Here is a 27,158-nt window from a genome sequence, read left to right as displayed (position 1 = left end):
AAGATGATCACCTGTTAAAGAGAATAACATGGAAAGAAGTAGTTAGTGAACAAAGAAAAGAGCAAAGATAAGCATGCAATGCAAAATCCTAGAAGACATGCTTGAGCTCAGTTTAGGCAATATTATTAGAAATAGAAAAGTTGCTCTCATACTGGGAATTTGAAAGAGACTGATATATTGTGAAATATGATGGCAAAGGAGTCAGAGAGTGTTGCAAATTTTGATTAAAGTTTAAATATAGTCTGTTTAAATCACCTCTTCCATTAATTGTTTTCCTTATATGAAGAGTAAATTCATTGCAATTGTGCAATATCAGTGCAATTTGTAGCATTAAATAACTTCTCCATTTCTTTTACAGACATTTTACTCATTAAGTAAGATCTATCCTATCTTATGTTTATCCTCTCTCTCCTCCTTGTTCCAGTCTTGTCTAAATTTTTAAACTACATCACAGAAGTGATATTATTAGTCCATAATCCAGGAGATTATGTGGACACAATTACTGTTATTATTGGTTCATCTTCTCCTTGGCTGAATGATCAGCATAGAGGCTTTCGGTTCAGAGGGTCCCGGGTTGGATTCCTGATTAGGTCGGGGATTTTAATCATGTCTGATTAATTCTTCTGGCTCGGGGCTGGGTGTTTGTGTTTGTCTCAACACTCTCTTCTTCATATTTAGACAACACACCACACTACCAACTACAGCAGAAACACACAATGGTGATTACATCACTTCATGTAGGGCTGGCGTTAGGAAGGACATCCAGTCGTAAAACAATACCATTGCATCTGGGAAATAGTGGGTTTGAATCCCACTGTCGGCAGCCCTGAAGATGGTTTTCCATGGTTTCCCATTTTTACACCAGGCAAATGCTGGGATTGTACCTTAATTAAGGCCATGGCCGCTTCCTTCCAACTCCCGGGCCTTTCCTATCCCATCGTTGCCATAAGACCTATCTGTGTCGGGGCGACATAAAGCCACTAGCAACAGAAAAAAAAAAAAAACCAACCAGGACCAAATCCACAAGTGCGACACAGTCGCATTTGCAACCTCACGGTGTGGGGAAGAGCAGTAGAAGAAGAATAAGACTCTTATTATTGGTTCATATTTGGAACTACTAATATCTTCAGCTGTGGAAGTATGTATTTAAGCTGAGGATTAGGTTAGATAGTCAGGCATTATTTCAGTTCACCAAAATAAGTGTTGAAATACTGGTACCCAAGGGAGAAATACTCTCAGGATCCTTCGCATCAGTACCAAAATATAATTTTCAGGTCTGAACACCATGTTCGGTGTTCTAAAGAGTGTCGCCATTGGAGATGTGTGATTCCACTATATTATGTGAGAGACGGGAGGATTTGGTGTGGCAAATGCCAGGTGAGCAATACGTGACAGACTGTATAGTGTTCACAGTGATTCCTCCCTGTGACTGGGGTGTGGTATTTCCTGCCTGTTGTAAGAGGTTGCTGCAAGGGAGATCCCTGGGACTCTCGACTTGGAGCATGGGCTGACAACCTCGGGGCCTCTTGATGAGTCTGGCATTGCTTCCACTTACTTATACCAGTCTCCTCACTTTAATTTTTCCTGCCTGACCATCCTTGGTCAACACTTGTTCTCTTCCAACCCTGACAGTATAAGGTTTGGCGTTGTCTTTCATTTTCGCACACTTCATGGCCTTTCCCTTTCTTTTGCTGATACCTTCATTCTTCAAATGATTGGAACTCTTCCTGTTTTCCCTCTGATTAGTGTTAAGAGAGGATGATTGCCCAGTTGTATCTCCTCTTAAAACAATCACTGTGCCCCCACCATGCCCACAATGAAATTGGTAGTTGACATAACAGTGTGGGAATGGAAGGAACTTGGTCCTCTCGTAATGCTATCCAACATGTTAAAAGCAAAATAATATAAGGACATTTTGACCAGTTGCATATTGTCTGGAGAAGATCACTGCCTGTTTCAGCATGATAGTGTTCCTTGCCATAAAGCAGGGATTTGTGGACAGTAAGAGCTGACCAACCCAAAGTCGTGACCTCAATCCTATTGAGCATCTCTCTGGAATGAAATAAAATGATTTTGCTCCAGATTCCAAGGACCCACAACACTAACTAGCCACTGTGCTGTAGGAAGAATGATCTGCCATTCTCCCCAGAGACATTCCAACACCTGGTGGGCAGTCCTTCTCCACAGAGTTGGAGCTGTAATAAAGGTCAAGGGTTTGCCTAAAGTGTATCCCCCTATGGGTGGGGCAGTAGAATGACACCCACGGTGCCCCCTGCTTGTCATAAGCGGTGACTAAAAGAGGCCTCAGGGGCTCTAAACTTGGGAGTGTACCGGGCGAGTTGGCCGTGCGCGTAGAGGCGCGCGGCTGTGAGCTTGCATCCGGGAGATAGTAGGTTCGAATCCCACTATCGGCAGCCCTGAAAATGGTTTTCTGTGGTTTCCCATTTTCACACCAGGAAAATGCTGGGGCTGTACCTTAATTAAGGCCATGGCCGCTTCCTTCCAACTCCTAGGCCTTTCCTATTCCATCGTCGCCATAAGACCTATCTGTGACGGTACGACGTAAAGCCCCTAGCAAAAACTTGGGAGTGTGGGTTGACCCTAAGCTGAGTCCTGGCATTGTCTCCACTTACTTATGCCAGGATTCCCACTTGCATCTATCCCATCCAGCCTCCATTGGTCAGCTCTTGTTTCTTTCTGATCCTGATGGTACTAGGTTTATGAGGCCTTTAAAAAAAAAATACTATTTGTTCGGGGCATTGACCTATAGAGATCTTTTGCCCCTACTGCACCATACGATATGAATCTGCGTGTAATTGGAATTGCGGAAATGTAGAGTCTTCATTGTGAGGAAATGAGCATTAAGGATGGCACAAACACCCAGTCCCCAGGACAGGGATATTAATCATTTACAATTAAAAACCCCTGACCCAGCCGGGAATCGAACCCGGGGCCACCAGTTGATAGGCAGACACGTTGCCCCTACACGATGGGGCCGGACTTTACAAGGCCTAGGGAGTCATTTATTTTCGCACCGTTCACGCCCTTGTCTTTCTTTGGCCGATACCTTCATTTTTTGAAGTGTTGGACCCATTCCATTTTACCTAGTCCTACTTCCTCTTAAAACAATAATAACCACTAGCACCACTACTGCACATTAATGTCCGCTACTGGGCAATATATCCAACTGTAAGCAGGACTCTGAACTGCTAAGAATTTGAAGAACTTCATGTGATATTCTTTCCTAGACTAAAATATCACATTAAAAATAATTGTTGCTCATTGAGTTTTAAGAAGCCAATCAAATAAATGACTGACTTGGTTTGCTTAAGTGTTTATGAATATACTTAAGGTACTCACTATGTTGTCACAATGCTTGGTGAGGAATGCTTTAATATTGATGAGCAGCCAACAATACAAAGCACTGCTGTATTAGGACTGTCAGTACTATATAAACTGAACTAAAATTAGCAAACATTACATACTAAGTATTATTCTGTTCTCCAGCCTGAAGAAAAAAAAAAAAAAAAGCACATGCATGCCCACTCATCCATTGGACTTCACTTCTCTGGCATAGTGTGAAATCCTGACCACGGGCCTTACATCCATAACTAACATTAAAGCAGAAGTACATACACAGATAATATTAATATACCAAATCATGCTTGCAACACTGACAAGATTCAAGATAGCCCTTTTTTTTGTAACTTTAAGCAATATAAGAAGAAATAAAAAAAAATAAAAAAAAATAAACAAATGTCCAAAGAGAGGCAATTTTAAGCGAAAGAATATAAATTGAATGGGAAGTGATTAGATACCATTTCTTCCTATTCATTATGGTCAATAAATAAATTTCAATGAGTAATATAGTGCACAGGTCTCAGCAGATTTGGTCTTCATCTTAACATCAAGAGAACAGAGTACCTTCCAAATCAGAGTGACGGTGATATTGAAGTCAGGGAAGTCAACCTACTGAAGACTGATACTTTCCGTTACTTAGGATTTCATTTATGTAGTAACACCAACATTAATGAAGTGTGAGCAAGGATAAACGCTGGATGGATGCAATGGAGGGAGGTAATGGGAGTGCTTTGTGACAAGAGAATGCCAATATGCGTGAAGTCAAAAGTCTACCATACAGTTGTTCATCCAGTCACTGTCTATGGAGCTGAGTGCTGGCCAGTTACGAGTGCAGCATCAACTATGTGTTATGGAGATGCGTATGTTTCGTTGGTCGATGAGAATCTCTCACCTCGACCTCATTACAAATGATGCTATTAGGAGAAAGATTGGCATTGCTCCAATAAATAAAAAATGTGTCAGAGACGTCTCCAATGGTATGGCCACATCATGGCTGCAGCACCTCGCATCGTTGCCAATACTGCCTACCACCTTCAAGTCAGTGGAACTCGACCGATTGGAAGACAAAACAACGATGGCAGGATGCCATTAATGCCAACATAAGAACACTCCACGTACAGTGTAATTATGTTCTCGATTGTGGGAAATGGTGTTCCTTGATCCATGAAGCAGACCATACACCAGTAGGATAAATGTTTAAAAAGAGAAGATGAAATACAGGGTGGATACTGGCTTTAGGATTTCATGGCCAGTGATAGCTGACAGTTGATGGATTGCATTTGAGATAATAGGTCATATTGACATTGATAACATGTTAATATTTCAACTACTTTTTGATAGTCCTTATCAAGATGAAATAACATTAGCATGATGGGTAACCATACATTTATAACAGTGAAAAGGTTAGTGCTGTTGTTCAGGTTATCAGACCATTGAGTGGTTCAATACAGTCTTACAAGAGCCCTATCCTTTGTAGGCCTTTTCAAGTCTACATATTTTTTCTTTCTCCACCTGATTTCCACCAAAACTAATGGAACAAAACATGTCTTAAAGAATGTCATTTCAACCTGCCTCTTCCCCTGATCCAGTGTTACCAATTTATTCTCTTATCTCTAACATTATTCAGTGCTGGTACAATAGTCTACCTCCTTTATTTGTGATGTGATTTTCCCCTGTAGTACCACATTTTAAAGGCTACTGTTCTCTTCCTTTTAGCATTAATTACATCGAGTTTCATTCCATACAATGTTATGCTTCTCATGTCATAATATAATCTACTGTGAACATCTACGTATGCAACATTGCAGGTTCGATCGTGGCTTTGTCTGCTGGTATTTGAAGGTGCTGAAATATGTCAGCCTCATGTCGATAGACTTAGTGACATGTAAAAGAACTCCTGTGGAACAAAATTCTGGCACCTTGGCATCTCCAAATTCTGTAGTAGTAGTTAGTGGGATGTGAAACCAATCACATTATTATTATTATTAATTTTTTTTGCTATTGGCTTTACGTCACACCGACACAGATAGGTCTTATGGCGATGATGGGAAAGGAAAGGGCTAGGACTGGGAAGGAAGCGGCCGTGGCCTTAATTAAGGTACAGCCCCAGCATTTGCCTGGTGTGAAAATGAGAAACCACGGAAAACCATCTTCAGGGCTGCCGACAGTGGGGTTCAAACCACCTATCTCCCGAATACTGGATACTGGCCGCACTTAAGCGACTGCAGCTATCGAGCTCAGTATTATTATTATTATTATTATTATTATTATTATTATTATTATTATTATTATTATTATTATTACTATCTTCTCCTTTTGTTACTGAATGGTTTCACTCATATTCGCTAGTCTACTGTGTAGCACAAATGTTGTAATTTTAAAAAAAATCTTTTTAAACTATTCTAGTCTAATTTCCTATTTATATATGCTAAAAATTCATATTTTTGAAGCAAATTCAAGATGCAAATGAATGCAATATTCCTTTTAAAACAGAATAAATGTAAAATAATGAATTTCTTCCTTCTCAAACATGATCATTTTTCTCAGCGTAGCATTCAACAAGCATTCTGGACACCAATAAACACACACAGAAATGAACAACAATGGCAGTCCTTATGCTGCTGAAATGAAATACATCAAATCTTACCTGTGTGTATTTCCTCGGTGATGATGCATATAGAAAGAAACACAACTTTCATTCCTGATTGCCGAAATTAAAACTAATGTTATGTCGAACCCGAAAATCTACCCGATAAACGGAATTCGTCTGATAGTAACACAGGTGTTGGCTTATTATTTCTCACAATCTTAAACTTGATGTACGTCATCTTTTTTTTTAAACAAACCCTTTTATTTAAAAGAACCAGAAATGTATTTATGATTCACTGTGGTAATGACTACAGAAATGGTTGTAATCAGGAGTTCCGTTCAATTAGAAGCTTGTTTATAATTTACACTCAGACTACAACAAATGCTATCATGTGGTAGAAACTTTTCTGCAAACTAGAACTTTCTGACACAGGATAGAAGCCTAAGAAAGGTGAAAAATCTATGATAACTAAAGACTAGGAATGTAGTATGTGTTAAGACTAGATGTAGGATTTATGTTTATAACCAATTAATGGTTATTAATGAATATTTAGAATTACAAGCAGTTGCACTCTTCATCTGTGATTCCAAAATTTATAGGGAAAAATGAGAGTGAAATAAAGTATTATACATAATAATTATGATAATCTCGCCGCGTACACCAATGAGGCTTCCACTTCTTCTGTATTCTGGTCACTCAAATATCTGAGTGGATTTTGGCAGTAAAAAATATTACTGGTCTATATTTGAAATACAGAAGATGAAAATAACCCGAACTTGGTAGACAAGAGCCACAGGGAAGATATATTAAGCAATTTAATTAAACCAGAACAGAGAACTTGTCTTTGGCATGAATATATCTTATGGCTGGGGATCATTTGAAAATTTGTGTGATGTTCCCTGACAAAATGTGTGACGGAAGTGATGTCACATTAGTTGTTACCAAAGGCTTTGGTCACCAAATTAGGATCTGTATAAATAGAATGTTTTGAAATAGAGGGCACTAATAGATTTCAATAGGAAATGTATAAATAGAATGTTATCAACCTACTTTCTATTTTTTCTTTTTTTTGCTAGTTGCTTTACGTTGCACCGACACAGATAGGTCTTATGGCGACGATGGGACAGGAAATGGCTAGGAGTGGGAAGGAAGCAGCCATGGCCTTAATTAAGGTACAGCCCCAGCATTTGCCTGGTGTGAAAATGGGAAACCACGGAAAACCATTTTCAGGGCTGCCGGTAGTGGGATTCGAACCTTCTATCTCCCGAATACTGGATACTGGCCACACTTAAGCGACTGCAGTTATCCAGCTCGGTTGTCAACCTATTAAAGACATATTCATGATTATTTGATTTTCACTAAGGAAAAAAATTCTCTGCCTCCTTTATTTTTAAACATTTTTCCTTTCCCAGTTTTGACTACATTGCTTGGATTCTATCAGATTTTATTAAGCTGTGGATAATTTAATCTTATTTTTGCTTCAGCTTTTAAAATTTCTGTGAGTATCTACTGTCATGGGAGATCTCAATGCAAAATGAAAGCAGGCAGTTGGATCATCGTAGCATTATTTCAAAAGTTGTACACAATTGATCAAATATTGAAAAACCCTCAATTTTGCAATTAACTAAAGTTCTTAAATTTATTCATTATTTAGTAATTGTTGGTGATTGTTTAAATATTAAGAATATTAATACCTAGGTCATCAGCTTCACATATAAAACAAAGTACACTGATTTCTGAACATTACATAAACATAATTTATGCACGCCATTAAGAGTTAAAAAATGCTGAAAATTCTTTCATAAGCCAATGTAGACTTTTCATATCTAGGTTTGCTATTTGAGTATGTATTTGCTTACTTCTGTTAGTAAGAAAATGTAAGATAGCTGATCACCCATTCCATTTTTGTATCCATAAAACACACACCACTGGAAATTTTTGCAATACCCTGGGTTATACCCCTACCACTGATTTTTAAAATTTCTGCTTAAAGTGCAAAATCACACTTCCAAATGACATTACAGTGTTGTTATAATATTCCTTTCAAGTGAAGGAAAGAGTTTGTTCTAGAAGATTGTTAAAATTAGGAAATTTTGTATTTTACTTCTGAGAATCATTCAGGAACTAAAAAAAAAAAAAAATTACAATTATGAGTCATTTATAAGGTCTCTGGTAGCTTTCTAATCCTTAAGGCACAGTTTTGGCTTCCTTACTTGAAAAGACAGTTTTAATAAAATGAGTGTATACAGGCTTTTGTATATGGTGCATAAAGGAGAAAGAGAAACATGATTTCTGTTTGTTATGTGTAGTATTGGATGATTTCTCAGCAGTGTTTTACAGACCTGTTCCTTTACTTCAGAGGATGTGATAGCAAGAAATTAATATGAACAGTCCCATAGATTACATAGTTTATTATTCTATGTTTTGAAATACCAGTAATGGTTTTACAATTCCATATCCTAGATGAAAATGTTATTCAGAGTATGTTATTTGCAATGCAAAGCAGAACTACATTTTAGAGATGAAAATGGTATGATCTTATTCCTCTCCAGCTGCTACCCAACACTGCGTTCCTTTTTTCTGACTACTGGGCAATACAAATAAAGAAATCATTAAGAAAGAAACAATTATGTAACTCACCTTCGCACAAAGAGGTATATATGGTCATTTTCTTGCATGTCACGTAGGTAGTTAGAGCAGACACCATAATGCAATGGCCCTTCTCCATCTGTGAAAATCAAACCTTTATATCATTTACAGGTACTTGTTTGTTACACTACCGTACATATTATGTAGGTGTCAGTCAGAACCTGTTCCTTTTAAATTCTTTTCAAGAGTGTAAGGTTTAGATTGACTGATCTATTTATATCTGATATTGTGGTGAAATGGCGTATGGCTTTTAGTGCTGGGATTGTCCGAGGACAAGTTCGGCTCACCAGATGCAGGTTTTCTGATTTGACTCCCATAGGCGACCTGCGCGTCATGATGAGGATGAAATGAGGATGAAGACGACACATACATCCAGCCCCCGTGCCAGCGAAATTAACCAGTTATGGTTAAAATTTCTGACCCTGCTGGGAATCAAACCCAGGACCCCAGTGACCAAAGGCCAGCACGCTAACCATTTAGCCATGGAGCCGGACTGATATTGTGGTTTGTCTTAGATAAACAAGTAAATATTCACTGATGGCCTTCTGAGAGCCTTGGCCTCTTTCAAGATAATTATGTGTTCTTTTCTGTCTTCTGTCCTCCTTTAGGGGTTTATCCATTAGGACAGTCTGGTTGTTGTTTACTGGCTCCTTAACTGTCTAAACTGCAGTACAGAGTACTAGAAACTCTCCTTGTTTCAAGGTGTTGGGAAGTTGCCCTTGCATTTCCCAGTTCAAGAATAAGACTTGCCAGTAGCAGAAAGGCTGCTGGCTTCCTTAAATAATTTAAGACCAAAATATCAGCCATTCACTGTCCCCATTTATCTGGGCTTTGGACTGGCATCCCCCAGGCATGCCTTAGGTAAAAGCTTCCCTTTTATAGGTTTCCTGGAAAACAGGTCTCCAAAAGAAAAGTCTGTTGCCACCATTTACATTGCAAGAAATCAGCTACGTATATCCTATAGATAATCAGCTATTCCCTATTACTACATTCATTTCATTCCATTTACAACTCTTCACATGGTGAAGAATAAAATATAGTTACCATGTATGTAATTCTTTTGCCTGGTCATTGTTCTCAGGGAAATGTTCTGAAATGCTTCTTCCTACTAGAATACCTTATAAACTCATCCCCGAATAAATATCCATAGCCTGAAATGATTCACACTGTTGGCTATGCAGTTTCAGCTTGTCTTCCATAACTTTTTGGGAAAGCTTATCAATTTATGATTTAATCAACTACACAGTGGCGGCTCGTGAAAAAATCGTCCTACGTGCTACAAAAAACAAGCTAAATACGCTGTTTTAAATCTGCATATTGCCATGATGAACAACGCATACTTCAAACTTGGTAATAATAATAATAATAATAATAATAATAATAATAATAATAATAATAATAATAATAATAATAATAATAACAATACAACTTTTCTCACAATTTATAACTCAGAACAAACAAAAACAACATTAATTTGGAAGCAGATGAATTCTTCGACAACTGTCTACGAGATAAATAATCCATTCGAGAAATATTGTTTTTACTAACCTAATGGCGCAACTTACATCAGTGCAAATAGAATCGTGGGAATATAGATCCCCACTAAGAACACTAATTTAATTTCACTTTATATACACTGCAGTGGATAAATAATTTGATAAATCTCCGTATAAACTTGAGCACTAACACAATGACAGAAAAAACACGCACCAGTAATATAACCGCGAGATTAAAAACCGCACAAAGCAACTGAAAGAGCTGCCGACTGATTCATTGAGACCTCCCCTATTACCAGAGTAAATGTCCGGCTCCATGGCTAAATGGTTAGCGCGCTGGCCTTTGGTCACAGGGATCCCGGGTTCAATTCCCGGCTGGGTCTGGAATTTTAACCATCATTGGGTGTATGTGTTGTCTTCATCATCATTTCATCCTCATCACGACTCGCAGGTCGCCTACGGGCGTCAAATCAAAAGACCTGCATCTGGCGAGTCGAACATGTCCTCGGATACTTCCGGCACTAAAAGTCATACGCTATTTCATTTCACCAGAGTAAATTACATTGTAATGCGGGATCACATTTATGGTCACTCAAAGATTCTTTGACTCACCTACGAATTCCTTATTTTTGACACAAAAGGAAGATGGATATTTTAATAAGCATGTGTGAGATAAATTGCCTCCGCTTACGCTTTACTTTCGAGCCCAGACGATGCTACTCTCTAGTGGCAGACTCGCTTACCACGTTCAACATCACACGGCCGACTTGATGCGTCGCTCTAGCTAGCTAAGGAGCGCAGCGAGGGATCCAGTCGGCCGTGAACATCAAGGTAGCAGGAGACATCGAGTACTTCTACCCCCTTGCGGGAGAGGAAGTAACTATAGACGGGATCAGTGAAAGTTGATCCCGGTTTACGGTATACTCCGCCGGCTAGGGGGAGTGTTGCAAGCTTGGCTGCGCCTGCGTATTACTTCCTGCAGGCTACAGGCAAGGGCTCACTTCACATGAGCACGAGCCTTGTTCCCCGGGAGAACGGCGCTAGGTGTTCGACGGATCTCGTCCTGATTTTCACAAAACACAAATTCATATCGTACTCAAAACGAAAAGGCACCAGGATAATTTTACTGTACATAAATAATATTCCTTACAGTTTCAAGCTACGTGCTGGAGCCCGGTAGCACGTACTGACCGGCCGCCACTGCAACTACATCAAGGAAGAGTGCAATGCACAGCTTGAACCCATTTATTTGGCTAAAGGTTGATTTATAACTTCCTGAGCATAATATTGTATTAATTTTAACATTGATGTTAACGTTGATGCTTTCACGGCTTGTACTTGTAGATATGATATGGGCTTTTGGGTTTATGCCGTGTCAAGAAAACAAGGTGAATCTCTTTATGTTTCACAGAGAACTTTGCCCTGCGTCTTCAGAAGGAAAGCTTGACTGTTCCCAAGGAAGTCTTCTATAATAATGAGGGTTTGAATTTAAGAATATTTTACCGTTGGAGCTGTAGTGGTATGGTCGTTCGTCACCAGTTGGCTCACTGTATGCTAGCACAGCACTCCTAGCCGGTGCTGACGACAACATTAAGTCCCAAATGAGATGTTCTGTCATACTGCGCATGCTTGAGAAGTATCAGTGAGGACATCAGATGAATCAGGGCCGAATTTGGTAGAAGAAATAGAAACTAATAAAATAAAAGTAATGAAAGACACCAGGATAGAATAGAACAGAACTGAAGAATGGAAAGAAACTGTGTGGAGAAAAGCAGTGGATGATAATGATGTGAGACAAACATATGAAAGTATGACATTAATACATAGTTTGGAGTGAACCAACAGGTGATTACTAACTTACAAATTTGGAAAACACCGAAACAAAATACAAAATACTGTAACAATATAGAAAGGACATGGAAGAAAACTGCATACTGTATGTAAATCCTTAATGGCTGGTAACCACGTATTCTTCAGCTCTGTTCTATTCTATCCTGGTGTCTTTCGTTATTTTATTAGTTGCTATTTCTTCTACTACATTCATCCCTGATTTGTCTGATGTCCTCTCTGATACTTCTCAAGCATGCGCAGTGTGATAGAATATCTCATTTGGGGCTTAAAGTTGTCGTCAGCTCCCGCTAGGAGCTCTGTGCCACCATACAGCGAGCCACCTGGTGATGAACGAGCGTACCACTACAATTCTCCAATGGTAAAATATTCTTAAATTCAAACCCACATTATTATAGAAGACTTCCTGGGGAACAGTCGAGATTTTCTCCTAAAGACACGGAGTAAAGCTCTCTGCGAAACTTAAAGAGTTTCACCTTCTTTTCTTGTAATAATTTGTAAATTCATTATCTCACAATTATGTAGAGTATATTCGAGAACATACCTTGAGTCTTATAGACTACAACTGCCACAGTGATATGGATCTCCTTTGCATAAACACTTGGAGATGAGGAGATACTGTAAAAGCGAGGCTGCAGTAGAGGCAGCTGTGCGACTAGAAGAGGTGCTGAAGGACATACTGATGGGAATTCCTCCAGTACTTCCAGCAAATGTGGGAATCTCCAGTGACGCCAATCCTCATAAGCTGTTGGCTCCTGCAAGATCAGTGGTGATCAAATACAAAATTAAGAATGTTGAAAGGAAACTGTTCCTACTTCATTACCAATAGCCAGACATTAATGAGAAGAGAATCTGATTTCAAATTTTTAAAACACAGAATATTGAATTCCATCATCATTTAGAACTTACAGTAGCCAGTTGACTGAGTTTTTCTTGTTCTTCAGGGTTGGTTGCAATGCTAGCCAGGTGTTGTAACAAATCAGGGGTAGGTGGAGTTGTAATATCAAGGAACCGTGTCAGAAGAGTTCTCAGTGAACAGGATGGTAAGCGCTCATGAGGCACCCAAGTCTTGACCACTCCTGAAAATGTGACAGAACTTTAATGAATTGTATAGTCAAAATTATGATTTGTTTGGATTACAAGAGTTTGTCTAGCATCTACTGAAATGAATGAGCTGTGGAGGATAATAGAACTTAAATATATGTCTACTAATGTCCGCTCATGTAATCTGTGAAGTGGGATTAAGAAAACCTCACCCAGGTAGCCTCAACTGCTACGCTAAATAGGGGCTTTGTGGGGGATGGGAAGAGTAGAAGGGTTAAGCAAGGAAGAGGGAAGGAAACGACTGTGGCCTTAAGTTAGGTACCATCCCATACAATGTCATAGATGCCGGGTCCAATGAGTAGTCAGCACAAAAGCAGTAGAGTGGGAGAGGGAACAAACACAGTGATGTTATATATTTGTCTGTTTGTTGTGAAGCAGACAATATGTCAAAATGCAAAAGTGAAACATGTTTCATACTGAAAATAAAAAAGGCATTTTTATTTTGGTTTTCCCCAAAACTCAGCAAGGGATCCCACTTCTACTGCCTCAAGGGCAGTGTCCTGGAGCATGAGACGTTTTGGTCCGGGATACTACCGGGGTGAAGGACCATTACCTCACTCAGGCAGCCTCAACTGCTACGCTAAATAGGGGCTTTGTGGGTGATGGGAAGATTAGAAGGGATAAGCAAGGAAGAGGGAAGGAAACGGCTGTGGCCTTAAGTTAGGTACCATCCCAGCATTTGCCTAGAGAAGAAGTGGGAAACCACGGAAAATCACTTTGATAATGGCCGAGGCAGAAATCGACTCATTTGACTCCTGAGGCTAAGTGGACCCCATTCCAGTCTTCGTGTACTACATTTCAAATTCTGTGGCAGAGCCAGGAATCGATGCTGGACCTCCGGGGGTGGCAGCTAATCACACTAACCACTACACCACAGAGGCAGACTGGCATATTAATATTTAAAAATAATAGTAGCATAAGAAAGTGAGGTGCATCACACCTGCGTTTTGTTATAATGCGCTGCAGATCTGTGTTATGCATGAAATGGCCATCTTAACATGCCTGTTTCATTCTTAAGACTAGCTGGGAGGAAGTGAAGGGAACGTGCACTGTCAGGTAGTGATTTTATGTGCAACAATGCTTCACATATTCTGTTTATAGATTATAGTGCAACTTCTTTTCCATTGTTTCAAGACAGGAAGGCAGGTGGCATATAAGACTTTAGAAGAAATTAGTTTGCATAGAGACACTTGTTGTTAATATACAGGGTGAAGGAAAATTCCTGGATAAACACACTAGGTACCACAGTATTCTACAATGAATATGAAGTCATGTCTGTTTAAACAAAAATGAACAATGTTGCCTGGTTTCCAAGTTTTGGAGGTCAAAATTTAAGCATGTGGTAACACTGTAAAGTTGAACACTATGATACTTATAAACTGAACATAGTAAGTTTGCTACTACTTTTACTACTACTACCATTACTACTACTACTGAGTAGTAGTCTTTGTTCCGTGAATGTTTAGAACTGCCCCCCCCCCTCACACTCGTCTTCTTAACATGCAAACTACGTATCTTTACAGCCTTTGTCTTTGACCTAGAGTCCCTTCATTGGTTTACAGCATGATCTTGCTATATATTACAAGTTTATAAAAAATATCCTCTTATATATTTAATTTCTTTCTTTCTTTATCTATCTATCTATCTATCTATCTATCTATCTATCTATCTATCTATCTATCTATCTATCTATCTATCTATCTATCTATCTATCTATCTATCTATCTATCTATCTATCTATCTATTTATTTATTTCAGCATTTGTTATAAATAGGTCAGATAACTCGTCTTGATATGCCTATCATAGTCATATTGTTTTGCCTGCCCTTCTCAATGGTTTTATGAACATTTAATAAGAACTACTGAATAGTTGGACCATTCTCTACCCTTTGATAGTGATCAGTAGTCAATACAGACCATAATGAAGTTCATAACTTATGATATCATTTAATAAGAAGCGCGTTATGGTATACCACAGTTCATAGTCAGAATTCATCCATTCTGACATCATGCCATCTGTTTGGTAAAAATCTGTCCATATATTCGCTTTTTTGTCCTGCAGTTCTTGATGTAAAGCTTGGTATTGTGTCGTAGAAGCCAATGGTATTTTTAATCACAGTTCTTCTATATAGAACAGTTGTCTTGTGAGCTCATAGGTTAGTCTCGAAGGAGCATTTTTTGCCAGGCAGAGAACTTTATTAAGATACATGGCCTTCGCTCTTTCTAGTGTGGCTAGGTTATCCTTCGTAGGAGTTCCCAGATAATGTCTAAGGTGTATGTCATGGTGGGGTCTGTTTGTACGTAGACATTTTTCTCTTAGCAGTATGTAAGTTATTAGGAATGCTCTGCCATCTGTTGAATATATTTGGAAGCTGGGAAAGGTTAGAGAATCAAAGAATATTCAACAGGAAATAGTATTCTTCCATGATTAGAGGAAGTGTATACTCTCTGGCTTGACAGGTAATAATCAAACATGAATGCTTGGGTGGGAGTGGCAGAATAATACCCACGGTATCCCCTGCCTGTTGTAAGAGGCGACTAAAAGGGGCCCCAGGGGCTCTGATCTTTGGAGCATGGGTTGGCCTTTAGCAGGGTCCAGGCATTGCTTCCACTTACTTGTGCCAGGTTCCTCACTTTCATCTATTCTATCCGACCTACCTTGGTCAACTCTTGTTCTTTTCTGATGCCGATGCTATTAGTTTGCGAGGGCTAGGGAGTCATTCAGTTTCATGCCCTTTTTGGCCCTTGTCTTCCTTTGGCCGATATCTTCATTTTTCAAAGTGTTGGATCCCTTCCATTTTTCCCTCTGATTAGTGTTATAGATGATGGTTGCCTAGTTGTACTTCCTCTTAAAACAATAACAACCACCACCAGGTGGAGGGACTGGTACCACTGTTGATTGTTGAGAGAATGGTTTTGCATGGTTTTCCATTCCACGAATGCTGGGACAGTTCGTATTTTAGGCCATGGCCATATCCACCTTCTCTTCTTCGCAAATCACATCGCTGAAATGAATCTTCCTGGCCTGAGAGATGGCGTTACTGTCTTGGGGGCCTGCCATACCTTGTCCGGTATGGAATGAAACGAACCCACCCCCACTCCTCCCACTCCTCCTCCTCCAGTTTCAATTTCGGTCTTCAATAATCAGCATTTAGGGCGGTCAACCAGGTGGCAGATTCCCTATCAATCGTTTACCTCATGTTTACATGTTACTACTACTACTACTACTGCTGCTGCTGCTGCTGCTGCTGCTGCTGCTGCTGCTACTACTTTCAATAGAATAATATACAGGCCTTTTAATTTGTTCTAGAACCAAGCACATAATTTAGGTTACTGGGTATCACATAGATGTTTTCTTGAACAACACATTACCCAAGATAAGATGTAAAACTAGATATTTCAAGTAATTTGAACATTTCTTCCAATATTGAATTTTCATGACTATCTTCAGTTCATATTAGATTTTCTCCTATTCTTTTCTTTTTTCATAATCATGACTATTAAGTTACTGTAAAATAAATCAATTGAACGTTTCTTACAGACACAATTCAGCTTGGAGGATTTTGACAGTTTCTGTTATAAAAGAATAAAGTTAATTCCTACCATTGGCTGTGTGATTTTCCTTCTGTATTTGGAGTTCTACTGGCTTGTCAGGATCATCAATGGATTGCAGTCTTTTCAGAATACCTTCGACTATTTCTGGACGATTGCATGGGAATACACCAACATGATCTCCAGGTTGATACGCATTTTCACTTGCAATCTGAAGTAGCATAGTGGCTCGGCTATAACAGTTAAAATAAATGATGTGATATTTTTTTATTAGTTCAGATAAGGGTCAAGAAATTACCTTCATACTGTTTAGTTCACTTACCTGGCATCATCACCATGAAGATTGACCTTTCTGGCAAGATGGCAGTCTGAAACTTTCTTTCCATGGCATTTAGAAAGACCTGCAACAGATTTAACATTTAACAATGAACTGACTGTTCTAAGCAATAAGTACCAAATTTGAGAAGTGGAAACAATCCAAGAAAAGCAGCTCAGTTTGTTCTGGGCGATTTCTGACAAAAGAGTAGTGTTACAGAAATGTTGCAAACATTGTGTTGGGAAGATTTGGAAGAAATGAGATGAGCTGCTCGACTAAGTGGTATGTATTACAATTTAAAAACTTCCTAATTTGTCCGTATTGACAATGGGATATTCTAAAATAAAAGACTTGAGGATTTCCACCTTTAGCGCATCTTCTCCTCCCCTCCCCATCCTTGCTCCATCAAGCCCCTGTACGAGGCACGATACACGGTTACAAGTAACAGCAGCTGCCAAGACTGGCCACGTCACTTGAGGTGTCAGCTGTAAGGAATAACAGGAGGGTGAGAGTGTTCTCTATCTCTCCCTGCTAAAACTTTAGACTCCAGTTATGTTTTACTATTTTCTCAGTTTCTGCTTCTTCTTCTTCTAGACAACTGCTTCAAATATTGCTTTTTGTACATTTCTTGGCAGTTATGACACCTGGAATTATTTAATACAGTTTTTCCTTCGACTTTGAGGAGCCCCCTCTTCATTTCAGATCATCTGTCTCCATCAGCATGTTTGTATTGTCTGCAAGAGTTCTATGGATAATGAGTTCATATAAATAACCATTTTATAAGGACAATTCTACTTCAAGGACAGATTTTTTAGGTGTAATTAAAAAAATGGAACATGAAGAAACAAATGGGGATTTTTCTGTCCTCAAGGCTCTGATCATTAGTTCTAAACACCAATCTGATTCTAGTGTACTCAGTGCATGCTTGTTAAGTTTTAGTAATCTTAGATGTTTTTGACTATTCTATGTTATCTATGCATTTCCATTTTAATCTAAGCTGTTAACAAGCAGCTGAAGATGTCTCTCATGAGATGAAACATGTACTGCCAATTTTGCTGATTATGTAATTTAATCACAAATTGTGATTAGAATTGTATTGGAAAGGTGGAAATCCTCAAGTCTTTTATTTTAGAGTAGGTTGTATGTTCCGAGCTGTCAGTGGAGAGATGGCATGGAATGACATTTGTAGATGATTAAGTTTGAATGCTGTTTTTAAAAGTAGGAAAGATCACAATATGCAGATAAAGTTGTAACTGATTAATCGGGCAAATTTCATTAAAATTTTTATTTTATTTACAAGTTGCTTTATGATGCACCGACACAGATAGGTCTTATGGCGATGATGGGACAGGAAGGGTCTAGGAGTGGGAAGGAAGTGGCCATGGCCTTATTTAAGGTACAATCCCAGCATTTGGCTGGTGTGAAAATGGGAAACCATGGAAAACCATCTTCAGGGCTGTTGACAGTGCAGTTCGAACCCACTATCTCCCGAATACTGGATACTGGCCGCACTTATGTAATTGCAGCTATTGAGGTCAGTGGCCAATATTCGTTTATAGAAAGAGGAATTAGGGCTTGATATAATTTACCAAGGGAGATGTTTGAAAAATTTCCAAATTCTTTGAAATTATTTAAGAAAATGCTAGGTAAACAACAGATAGGGAATCTGCCTCATTTGATTGATTGATTGATTGATTGATTGATTGATTGATTGATTGATTGATTGATTGATTGATTGATTGATTGATTGATTGATTGATTGATTGATTGATTGATTGATTGATTGATTGATTGATTGATTGATTGATTGATTGATTGATTGATTGATTGATTGATTGATTGATTGATTGATTGATTGATTGATTGATTGATTGATTGATTGATTGATTGATTGATTGATTGATTGATTGATTGATTGATTGATTGATTGATTGATTGATTGATTGATTGATTGATTGATTGATTGATTGATTGATTGATTGATTGATTGATTGATTGATTGATTGATTGATTGATTGATTGATTGATTGATTGATTGATTGATTGATTGATTGATTGATTGATTGATTGATTGATTGATTGATTGATTGATTGATTGATTGATTGATTGATTGATTGATTGATTGATTGATTGATTGATTGATTGATTGATTGATTGATTGATTGATTGATTGATTGATTGATTGATTGATTGATTGATTGATTGATTGATTGATTGATTGATTGATTGATTGATTGATTGATTGATTGATTGATTGATTGATTGATTGATTGATTGATTGATTGATTGATTGATTGATTGATTGATTGATTGATTGATTGATTGATTGATTGATTGATTGATTGATTGATTGATTGATTGATTGATTGATTGATTGATTGATTGATTGATTGATTGATTGATTGATTGATTGATTGATTGATTGATTGATTGATTGATTGATTGATTGATTGATTGATTGATTGATTGATTGATTGATTGATTGATTGATTGATTGATTGATTGATTGATTGATTGATTGATTGATTGATTGATTGATTGATTGATTGATTGATTGATTGATTGATTGATTGATTGATTGATTGATTGATTGATTGATTGATTGATTGATTGATTGATTGATTGATTGATTGATTGATTGATTGATTGATTGATTGATTGATTGATTGATTGATTGATTGATTGATTGATTGATTGATTGATTGATTGATTGATTGATTGATTGATTGATTGATTGATTGATTGATTGATTGATTGATTGATTGATTGATTGATTGATTGATTGATTGATTGATTGATTGATTGATTGATTGATTGATTGATTGATTGATTGATTGATTGATTGATTGATTGATTGATATTGGTGGCATTAGAGCAGCCCTGCACAACTGGCATGCACATGCTATTTGCAGGTCTATTAAGAGGGTGCAATTGTACAGGGTCTTTTTTTATGGCTTGCTCCGTGTGTCAGGGGAACACGCACGGGAGGCGATAGCCGAGTGACTCATTTGCCGAGAGATATATTGCTCTGAGTGGTGCTGCAGAGCCAGCTAATAAAAAGACCCTGTATTTTCGTACAGCTCATTATGGAATGCTTTATTCATACATTCACTACATTAGCAGAGAAGTCTCTACACGGAATGGTTTATGATGTGTTGTTCCCAGGAATGAAATTACATGGACCAAACATGCACACTATACCAAGTATTAGGCTAACTAAACATTGAAAACACATGTAATTATGTATGATCGTTACCTTCAGCAAGATCCAGAGATTCTAGGCATGTCAGAAGTATTCAACAATGCATTAAAATTTTATATGTATATCTTATTTTTCATATGCAGGAATTATGGGACATTTTATTATCACTTAATTTCTAACACATTTGAAATAGGTGAACTTATGGATGCAGTTTCCTACCATCTGTGTAATTCTAAAAGTATTGATTATGTTGAATAATTTTGTAAAAAAATCTTGCCAAAGACTTGGTTTGATAACAAGACAATCCAACTTGCTCACCTATAAACAAACACTTTTTTATATTGGCCTCATTTATGGACTATTAACTATAGTGTTTTCATTTTTAGGATAACCTGTCTAATATAAATTTATGTTCTTACAGATTTAATATTTGATGGGACTGCATTGGATATTAAGAATTGGAAAATTTTTGAACTTACAGTCTTTTTAACAATGGCTTCAAGACTTTGGATTTAGGTTTATTGAAAAAGGTAAAATATGACTTAAGCATTTTAGGTAGCAAGTATTAGAGTAATACTAACATTAAATATGCCAAAAAGTGATTAAGAGTAATGCAGTGGACACATTTAATCATACAAACAAGATAACAGAGCTGCAGCAGGCACGTTCAAACTTTATACATTCATTCATATCATAGCCCTGATTTTTACTCTGTTTTTAAAAAAGGTACCAAGAAAAGTGAGTATTAGCATGCTTTTTGGTATCTGTTGGCATGCGTTCATATAGCATCTCCTTCTCGGAATCACGTTTTCTAAACCTGCCACCCGTATGTTTCAGGAAAAGAAAAAGAAAAATTCACCTACTACAGTATTTTGAAATTCTGTTTGAGACTTGACGCAAATAACATATTCCTTGTTAAAAATGCTGGCTCAGTTTAAACAAAAATGTTCAAAATAGGACCAAAGCAATAAAAATAGCCAAAATATTCATTTATATGCAACATAAAATTGCTTTAAACTGGGGTCAGGGATCCGCCATTCATATTCATTTTTCACATTTCGGGTAAAATGACGTCAGGAAAGAAATATGACTTTACCTTAACGTTTGAATCTTACTGATGACTGTATACACACCCAGACACCGAACCGTTGGAATTAACCAATTAAGTCAAATGCCTGACCCAGCTGGGAATCAAACCCAGTGCCTCTTAGACCAAGGCTAGCGTACAAACCATTCAGTAATGGAGCCAGACAATGACGAGGTGAATAAGGTTAAGATTTTTACATTTGCTACTTATACACCTCCTTATTGTCTCTGTGTTAAGGCTACTTGGATCCTTAAATAGCTGTACTGTTGATATTGGGAAGTTACAAAAGCCAGTAACGGTACTATAATAAGGTGTACTATGGAAGCTGAAAGTGTAATTTGCCATTGCTTTCCTTGCTGAGCCAGGAAGTGCTCTTGCAACACGACTAATCCTTCGAGAAACGCCTGTCATTCCATCCACTAGACGGTCCCTTCACTCATCACTGACTGTCACAGTCAGTGGACTTCATTTTGGATGTTAAATTTTGCTCTGGCGGGGTCAAGAGACAGATGAAAAAATACTGCATCCTTTAAGAAAGAATAACTGTAGTATGTCAGGAAATGAGTGAAAGCAATTCATATTCATTTACATCCTCTGTGAAAAAATGCTCAGTGAACATGTTAAGACAATATAAATAGTACCACTGACTTTCTTATACTGCACATTGTATTGGCTGCTGTAGGTGACTTGCCTCCAGGCAGATTCTGCATCCCCCAAGACCTATAAGAGCTTCTTACTACACTACATGACTTTGTAGTATATATAAAGTATATGGCAAGTCCATTTTCTGCCTGGTATTGTAGCAAAGTTTTTAAATAAATTCCTTTACCTGGAGCAAGTTTTTCCTCTTTGGTCTCCACAAAACGGACTGTTGAAGCAGAGAGAGTGGGGCCCTGTAATGCCATTGTAGCTTCAAGGAAGGTCTCATCATCATCCAGGCAGAAAGTTTCACAAGCCACCTTTGAAAAAAAATGAAAAATGTATGTTTATAGAGCCTACTATACGTATAAGTATTACTTCAACAGCTATAGGTACAAATAAAACTAAACAGAAGTACAGCAGACTCCATGAATACGTATTGAGGTGTTAATGTTTGACCTTTGAGTTATTGAATGGTTTTATTGTTGTATATTTCTGATCACTAGAATTTGTTATTATTGTTACAACATTTTTCTTTGTGTTATCCCAGATATTTCCAGAGCTGCAGGATGATGGTCAGGGGTTTAAGGCCAGATGTTCTTCCTGACAAACCCCTGTGGCTTGGGTGGCAGAATACACCCACTGTATCCCCCACCTGTCATAAGGAGCTCTCAGCTTGGGAGCATGAGCGCTCCGTAGTTGAGTCTGGCATTGTTTCCACTTACTTGTGCCAGGCTTCTTGCTTTCATGTATTCTATCTGACCTCCTTCAGTCAACTCCTGTTCTTTTTTCTGACCCCAACTGCAGTAGTTTTTCAAGGCTTATGGAGTCTTTCATCTATACGCCTTTTGCAGCCCTTCTTTTTCTTTTGTTGATACCTTCATTCTTCAAAATGTCACATCTCTTCCATTGTCCTTCTGGTTAGTGTTAGTAGAAGGTGCTTACACAGTTGTATTTCCTCTTAAAACAGCAATCACCACCACCTTCAATGGAGATGTCACCCTGTGGACGGGAGCGGTAAGAATATCACCCACGGTATTCCCTGCCTGTCGTAAGAGGCGACTAAAAGGCGCGTGGGTTAGCGACCACGGGGCGCTCAGATTAGTCCTGGCATTGCTTCCACTTACTTGTGTCAGGCTCATCCGTTTCATCTACCCTATCCGACCTCCCTTGGTGGACTCTTGTTCTTTTTTTTTTACCCTGATGGTATTAGAGAGGCCTAGGGAGTCTCACTTTCATGCCCTTTGTGGCCTTTGTCTTCCTTTTGGCCGATACCTTAATGTTTCAGTGTTGGATCCCTTCCATTTTTTTTCCTCTCTGATTAGTGTTAAATAGAGGATGGTTGCCTAGTTGTACTTCCTCTTAAAACAGTAATCACCACCACCACCACTTTTCAGTCATACGACCGTGTCAGGAATGTAATGAATGAAGTCCCCATCTAGCAGCAAGGGTAGAAATTGTGCCGGCTGCCGAAGCCTGCCTCTCTCCTCGGGGGCAATGACTAATGATTGACAGATGAAATGAAATGATATTGGTGAGTGTTGCTGGAATGAAAGACGACAGGGAAAACCTGCTTCTGCTTTGTCCAACACAAATTTCACACGAAGAGACCGGAATTTGGACCACGGAATCCAGCGGTGAGAGGCCAACGCGCTGCCACCTGAGCCACAGAGGCTCTATTATAATAAATATATTGTATATGCATAGTTAAAAGTGATTTATCAGAATCTGAGGATGCTCTAGTAAAACGAAATATGTTATTTCACTTATAAATTGTTCTTTTCTTGTTTGTTTGTATTTTACGTGTTACATCCATGTACGACAGACTGGAATAGTTATATTGTGTTATTGGATAATAAAATTCCACTGCCTCTTCAAATTTATTAGAATTCCCAATAAACGAAGAATTCATAGTAGTAATATTTTACTTACACCAAAGACTTCCGGTGCCCACTTGCGGAATGCTTGCTCTTGTCCACACATCTCATCTCCAGGACACATTTTCAGAAGACGCTCGCCGCCCAGTTCTCCCAGAAGGTTGTCCACATACTTTCCAAAGGCGCAGAAGTTTGGATAGGCACTTGATCCCAGTGCAAACACAGCAAACCTAAGCAGAAGCATAGTAATTTTATATAATCTTTCAGCTCTTATTTTCAGTGTTGCTCCATTGGAATTATTGGTTGTAACCTGAAAAAATGGTAAAACCATTAAAACAACGATAACATTATGTCTTGGATATGCCACTTAAAATCCAAATGATCGTTGTATGTGAAGTATTAAGACAGAAAACTGGTTTGATCCTCAACAGCTGCTCATTCTGCTGTAAATGATCATTAATGAAACAAAAGTAAGACTGTCAATTGCCACCCATCATTGACGGACAACATGTCAAGTAATAATAATAGAGCCTGACAGATGCAAAAACACAAATCAATCTCTTGGAAGAAATAGCCAACAAAACAAGTTTGAGAATCTCTGTAAAAGAAACAAAAGCAAATTTATTATTATTGTTATTAGCGTATGATGTGTACATGACAGTCAAAATATACAAACATAATACAAAATATAAAAATATACAGGTTGATGACAGCATCAGGACTTCACTTTTATATTTTAATATCCAAATTTTTAATGCTTGCCATCACTTCTGTTGTTACTTCAAAAAATTCCTCCACAGAACCAGGAAATGCACGTATGGGACACTCTTGAACTATGTGCTTGAAGACTGCACTTGAGCATCACAGTCACAGCAAGGGAGAGTGTACCCATCCCCATAGATGTAAGGCTGTGCCAGTCCTCCTAACACAACATCGGATCCTGTTCAGGGTTGACCAAACAGCACGGGGCAAACTGAAGCCAGCCAGTTTCATGCTGGTGTCGGAGATATCACATCAGCCACTGGGAGACGACATCCTCCACTCTTCTCTCCAGCCATTCCTGGGATTGAACTGAGGACATGACAAGTCCAAAGCTGTCTTCCATGCTGGTTTTCTTGATTTCAGCCTAGTTGTAGCGTGCTGCTTTATATCTTGATGTATAGGAAGGGCCTCATTCTTCACTATTCTGCACCATAAGCTAGTCAATTTATTACAAACATAAGAAAAGCGCTCCAAAATATTTTTTTTTTTTTTGCTAGGGGCTTTACGTCGCACCGACACAGATAGGTCTTATGGCGACGATGGGATAGGAAAGGCCTAGGAGTTGGAAGGAAGCGGCCGTGGCCTTAATTAAGGTACAGCCCCAGCATTTGCCTGGTGTGAAAATGGGAAACCACGGAAAACCATCTTCAGGGCTGCCGATAGTGGGATTCGAACCTACTATCTCCCGGATGCAATCCAAAATATTTGACAACACATCGGTCAAATAGAGAAAGTAAAGAAATTCAAATACCTGGGAGAAATAATTCAAGAAAATGGTTTAGGAAAATCTGCTGTTGAAGAAAGTTTACACAAGATCGAAACAGCATATGGCATCATTAAGAATCGCTCATCTAAAAATCTTAAAATAAGGTACTACAATACAGTGGTGAAACCAGACTGTCTTTACGCAAGTCAGTGTCTGGTTTAGAACTATAGTTTAGATAAACTGGAAGTGTTATAAAGAAGAATCATGAGAAAAATCTTAGGACCAATGAAAACAACAATGGATAATAAGAATATAACAGAACATAGAAAATATAACAAAAAGGAGATTGTAATTTTTTAGGCATAACAATAGAATGGATGATAACAGATTGACAAAAGAGATAGCCTATTCAAGTATATTTGGGAGAAAAAGTCAACGAGATGGATACAAGAGGTCAGGAAAGATTTAGAAATAAATAAAATAAGAGAAGAGGAAATTACAGAGAGAGATATTTTTTAAAAGAAAGTTTTTAAGAATGGAAGGATTCTAAGAATGAATGAGAAGGAAACCTGGTCCAAAGTGATCTGAGGAGAGAAAAATAAAGCATTGTGCAATGATGAAGGAATATTGGAAAGAACAGAAGAGGAAACAAAGAAGGATGAATTGAATTTGATGTGTGGTCCCTAGCAGGCCTATTCATAAATAATAATAAGGAAAGAAGGAGCGAACATAGTGAAAGAATGAAGAAATGCTGGACAGGCAGGAAGGCAAAGGGAGGAATAAAAGCAATTAGTTATTTCACGTAGTCCATGGTCAAAGAAATAGTAATAATTTGTTATTTTTCTTTCTGCCTTTGCAAATTAGTATTTGATAAAGGATGCCATTTTCAATTTAAAAAAAAAATAATAATAAGCTCACCGGACTAAAAGTTAGTCACCCCTGGAGAAATCATTACAAGCATCAATTAATACCGTGTAACTTCGCCTCTGGATTTGAAAACCGCCTGGATTCGGTTAGGAAGTGAGTCCACAAGGTTGTGCAGGTGCGTCGCATCCAGGTTAAGCCAATCGCTGAGGATTTGATCGTACAATTCCACCAAATTGCGGGGATGCTGATGTTGGCATTTTACTCGCTATTCCAACATGTTCCCACAGATTTTTAATGGGGTTCAAGTCAGGTGATTTTGCAGACCAGTCGGGTAATAGGATGGGGAAGTGTTCATAAAACGAGTCACATATGCGTCCAGCCCGATGAAATTTGCTGTCGTCATCTTTAAGAATCGGGGTATCGATAACATATTCGTTACACAGATATTGACCGAAGGGCAACACCTGGTCATCCAGAATGTGTTCATGTTAGCGATCACCTCAGTGAGCAGGCCTAATCCATGATAAGAGAAACACCCTCCCCCCCAATACATCATAAACCCACCTCTGGCTTGAACCTGACCTTGCATACATACAGGAGGAAATACTTAATTTGGCCTTCGGTGCACTCGACGACGTGTGTAATTGGAATACAGGCAAAAACGTGATTCGTCAGACCCCATTACGTTCCGCCAGTCAGCTACTGTCCACGTCGGATGATTTACCCTTTGAAGGCGCGCAGCTTTATGGGCCTGTGTGAGCAATGTCCTCTTGCTAGGTGACTGACTCTAAATGTTCATCGCATGCAGTTCCTGCCGCAATGTTCTCTCGCTAACAAGTTGGGATGGACCTTCATTCACTGACTGCAGCAATTCCTGTCGGGTCTGGAAGCGTTTTTGATTCAAAAGGCGTTAAACGCGTCTTCGGCCCCTCTCAGTTAGGATGTTTTCCCGACCACTATTCTGACGTCGTGTTTTTGTGACCACGTGGCCATGTTGAACAGTCCGCTGCGAAACACCAACAAATCCAGCAACTTCACGCACCGTGTGGCCATGGGCACGGCCAAACTCGATTGCCCCTTTTTGCCACTTTGTCACATCCTT

The 27,158-nt window shown here is 38.6% G+C and overlaps 1 protein-coding gene across 1 annotated transcript in view; it reads right to left on the bottom strand.

Moving 5' to 3' along the window:
- Nos (Nitric oxide synthase) overlaps positions 1-27,158 on the bottom strand; it is a 789,894-nt gene that overhangs the window by 15,490 nt on the left and 747,246 nt on the right. The window contains exons 15-22 of the mRNA XM_067152126.2: positions 23,777-23,951; positions 22,035-22,164; positions 20,173-20,193; positions 16,922-17,000; positions 16,651-16,832; positions 12,853-13,022; positions 12,488-12,698; positions 8,591-8,678 (exon numbers count right to left, since the gene is read on the bottom strand). Coding sequence (XP_067008227.1) covers positions 8,591-8,678; positions 12,488-12,698; positions 12,853-13,022; positions 16,651-16,832; positions 16,922-17,000; positions 20,173-20,193; positions 22,035-22,164; positions 23,777-23,951 — 1,056 coding nt within the window. The remainder of the gene's footprint in view (positions 1-8,590; positions 8,679-12,487; positions 12,699-12,852; positions 13,023-16,650; positions 16,833-16,921; positions 17,001-20,172; positions 20,194-22,034; positions 22,165-23,776; positions 23,952-27,158) is intronic.

Source organism: Anabrus simplex, chromosome 8, assembly GCF_040414725.1.
Source record: "Anabrus simplex isolate iqAnaSimp1 chromosome 8, ASM4041472v1, whole genome shotgun sequence".
NCBI lineage: Eukaryota > Metazoa > Arthropoda > Insecta > Orthoptera > Tettigoniidae > Anabrus > Anabrus simplex.
This window is presented reverse-complemented; position numbering and strand designations above follow the sequence as displayed.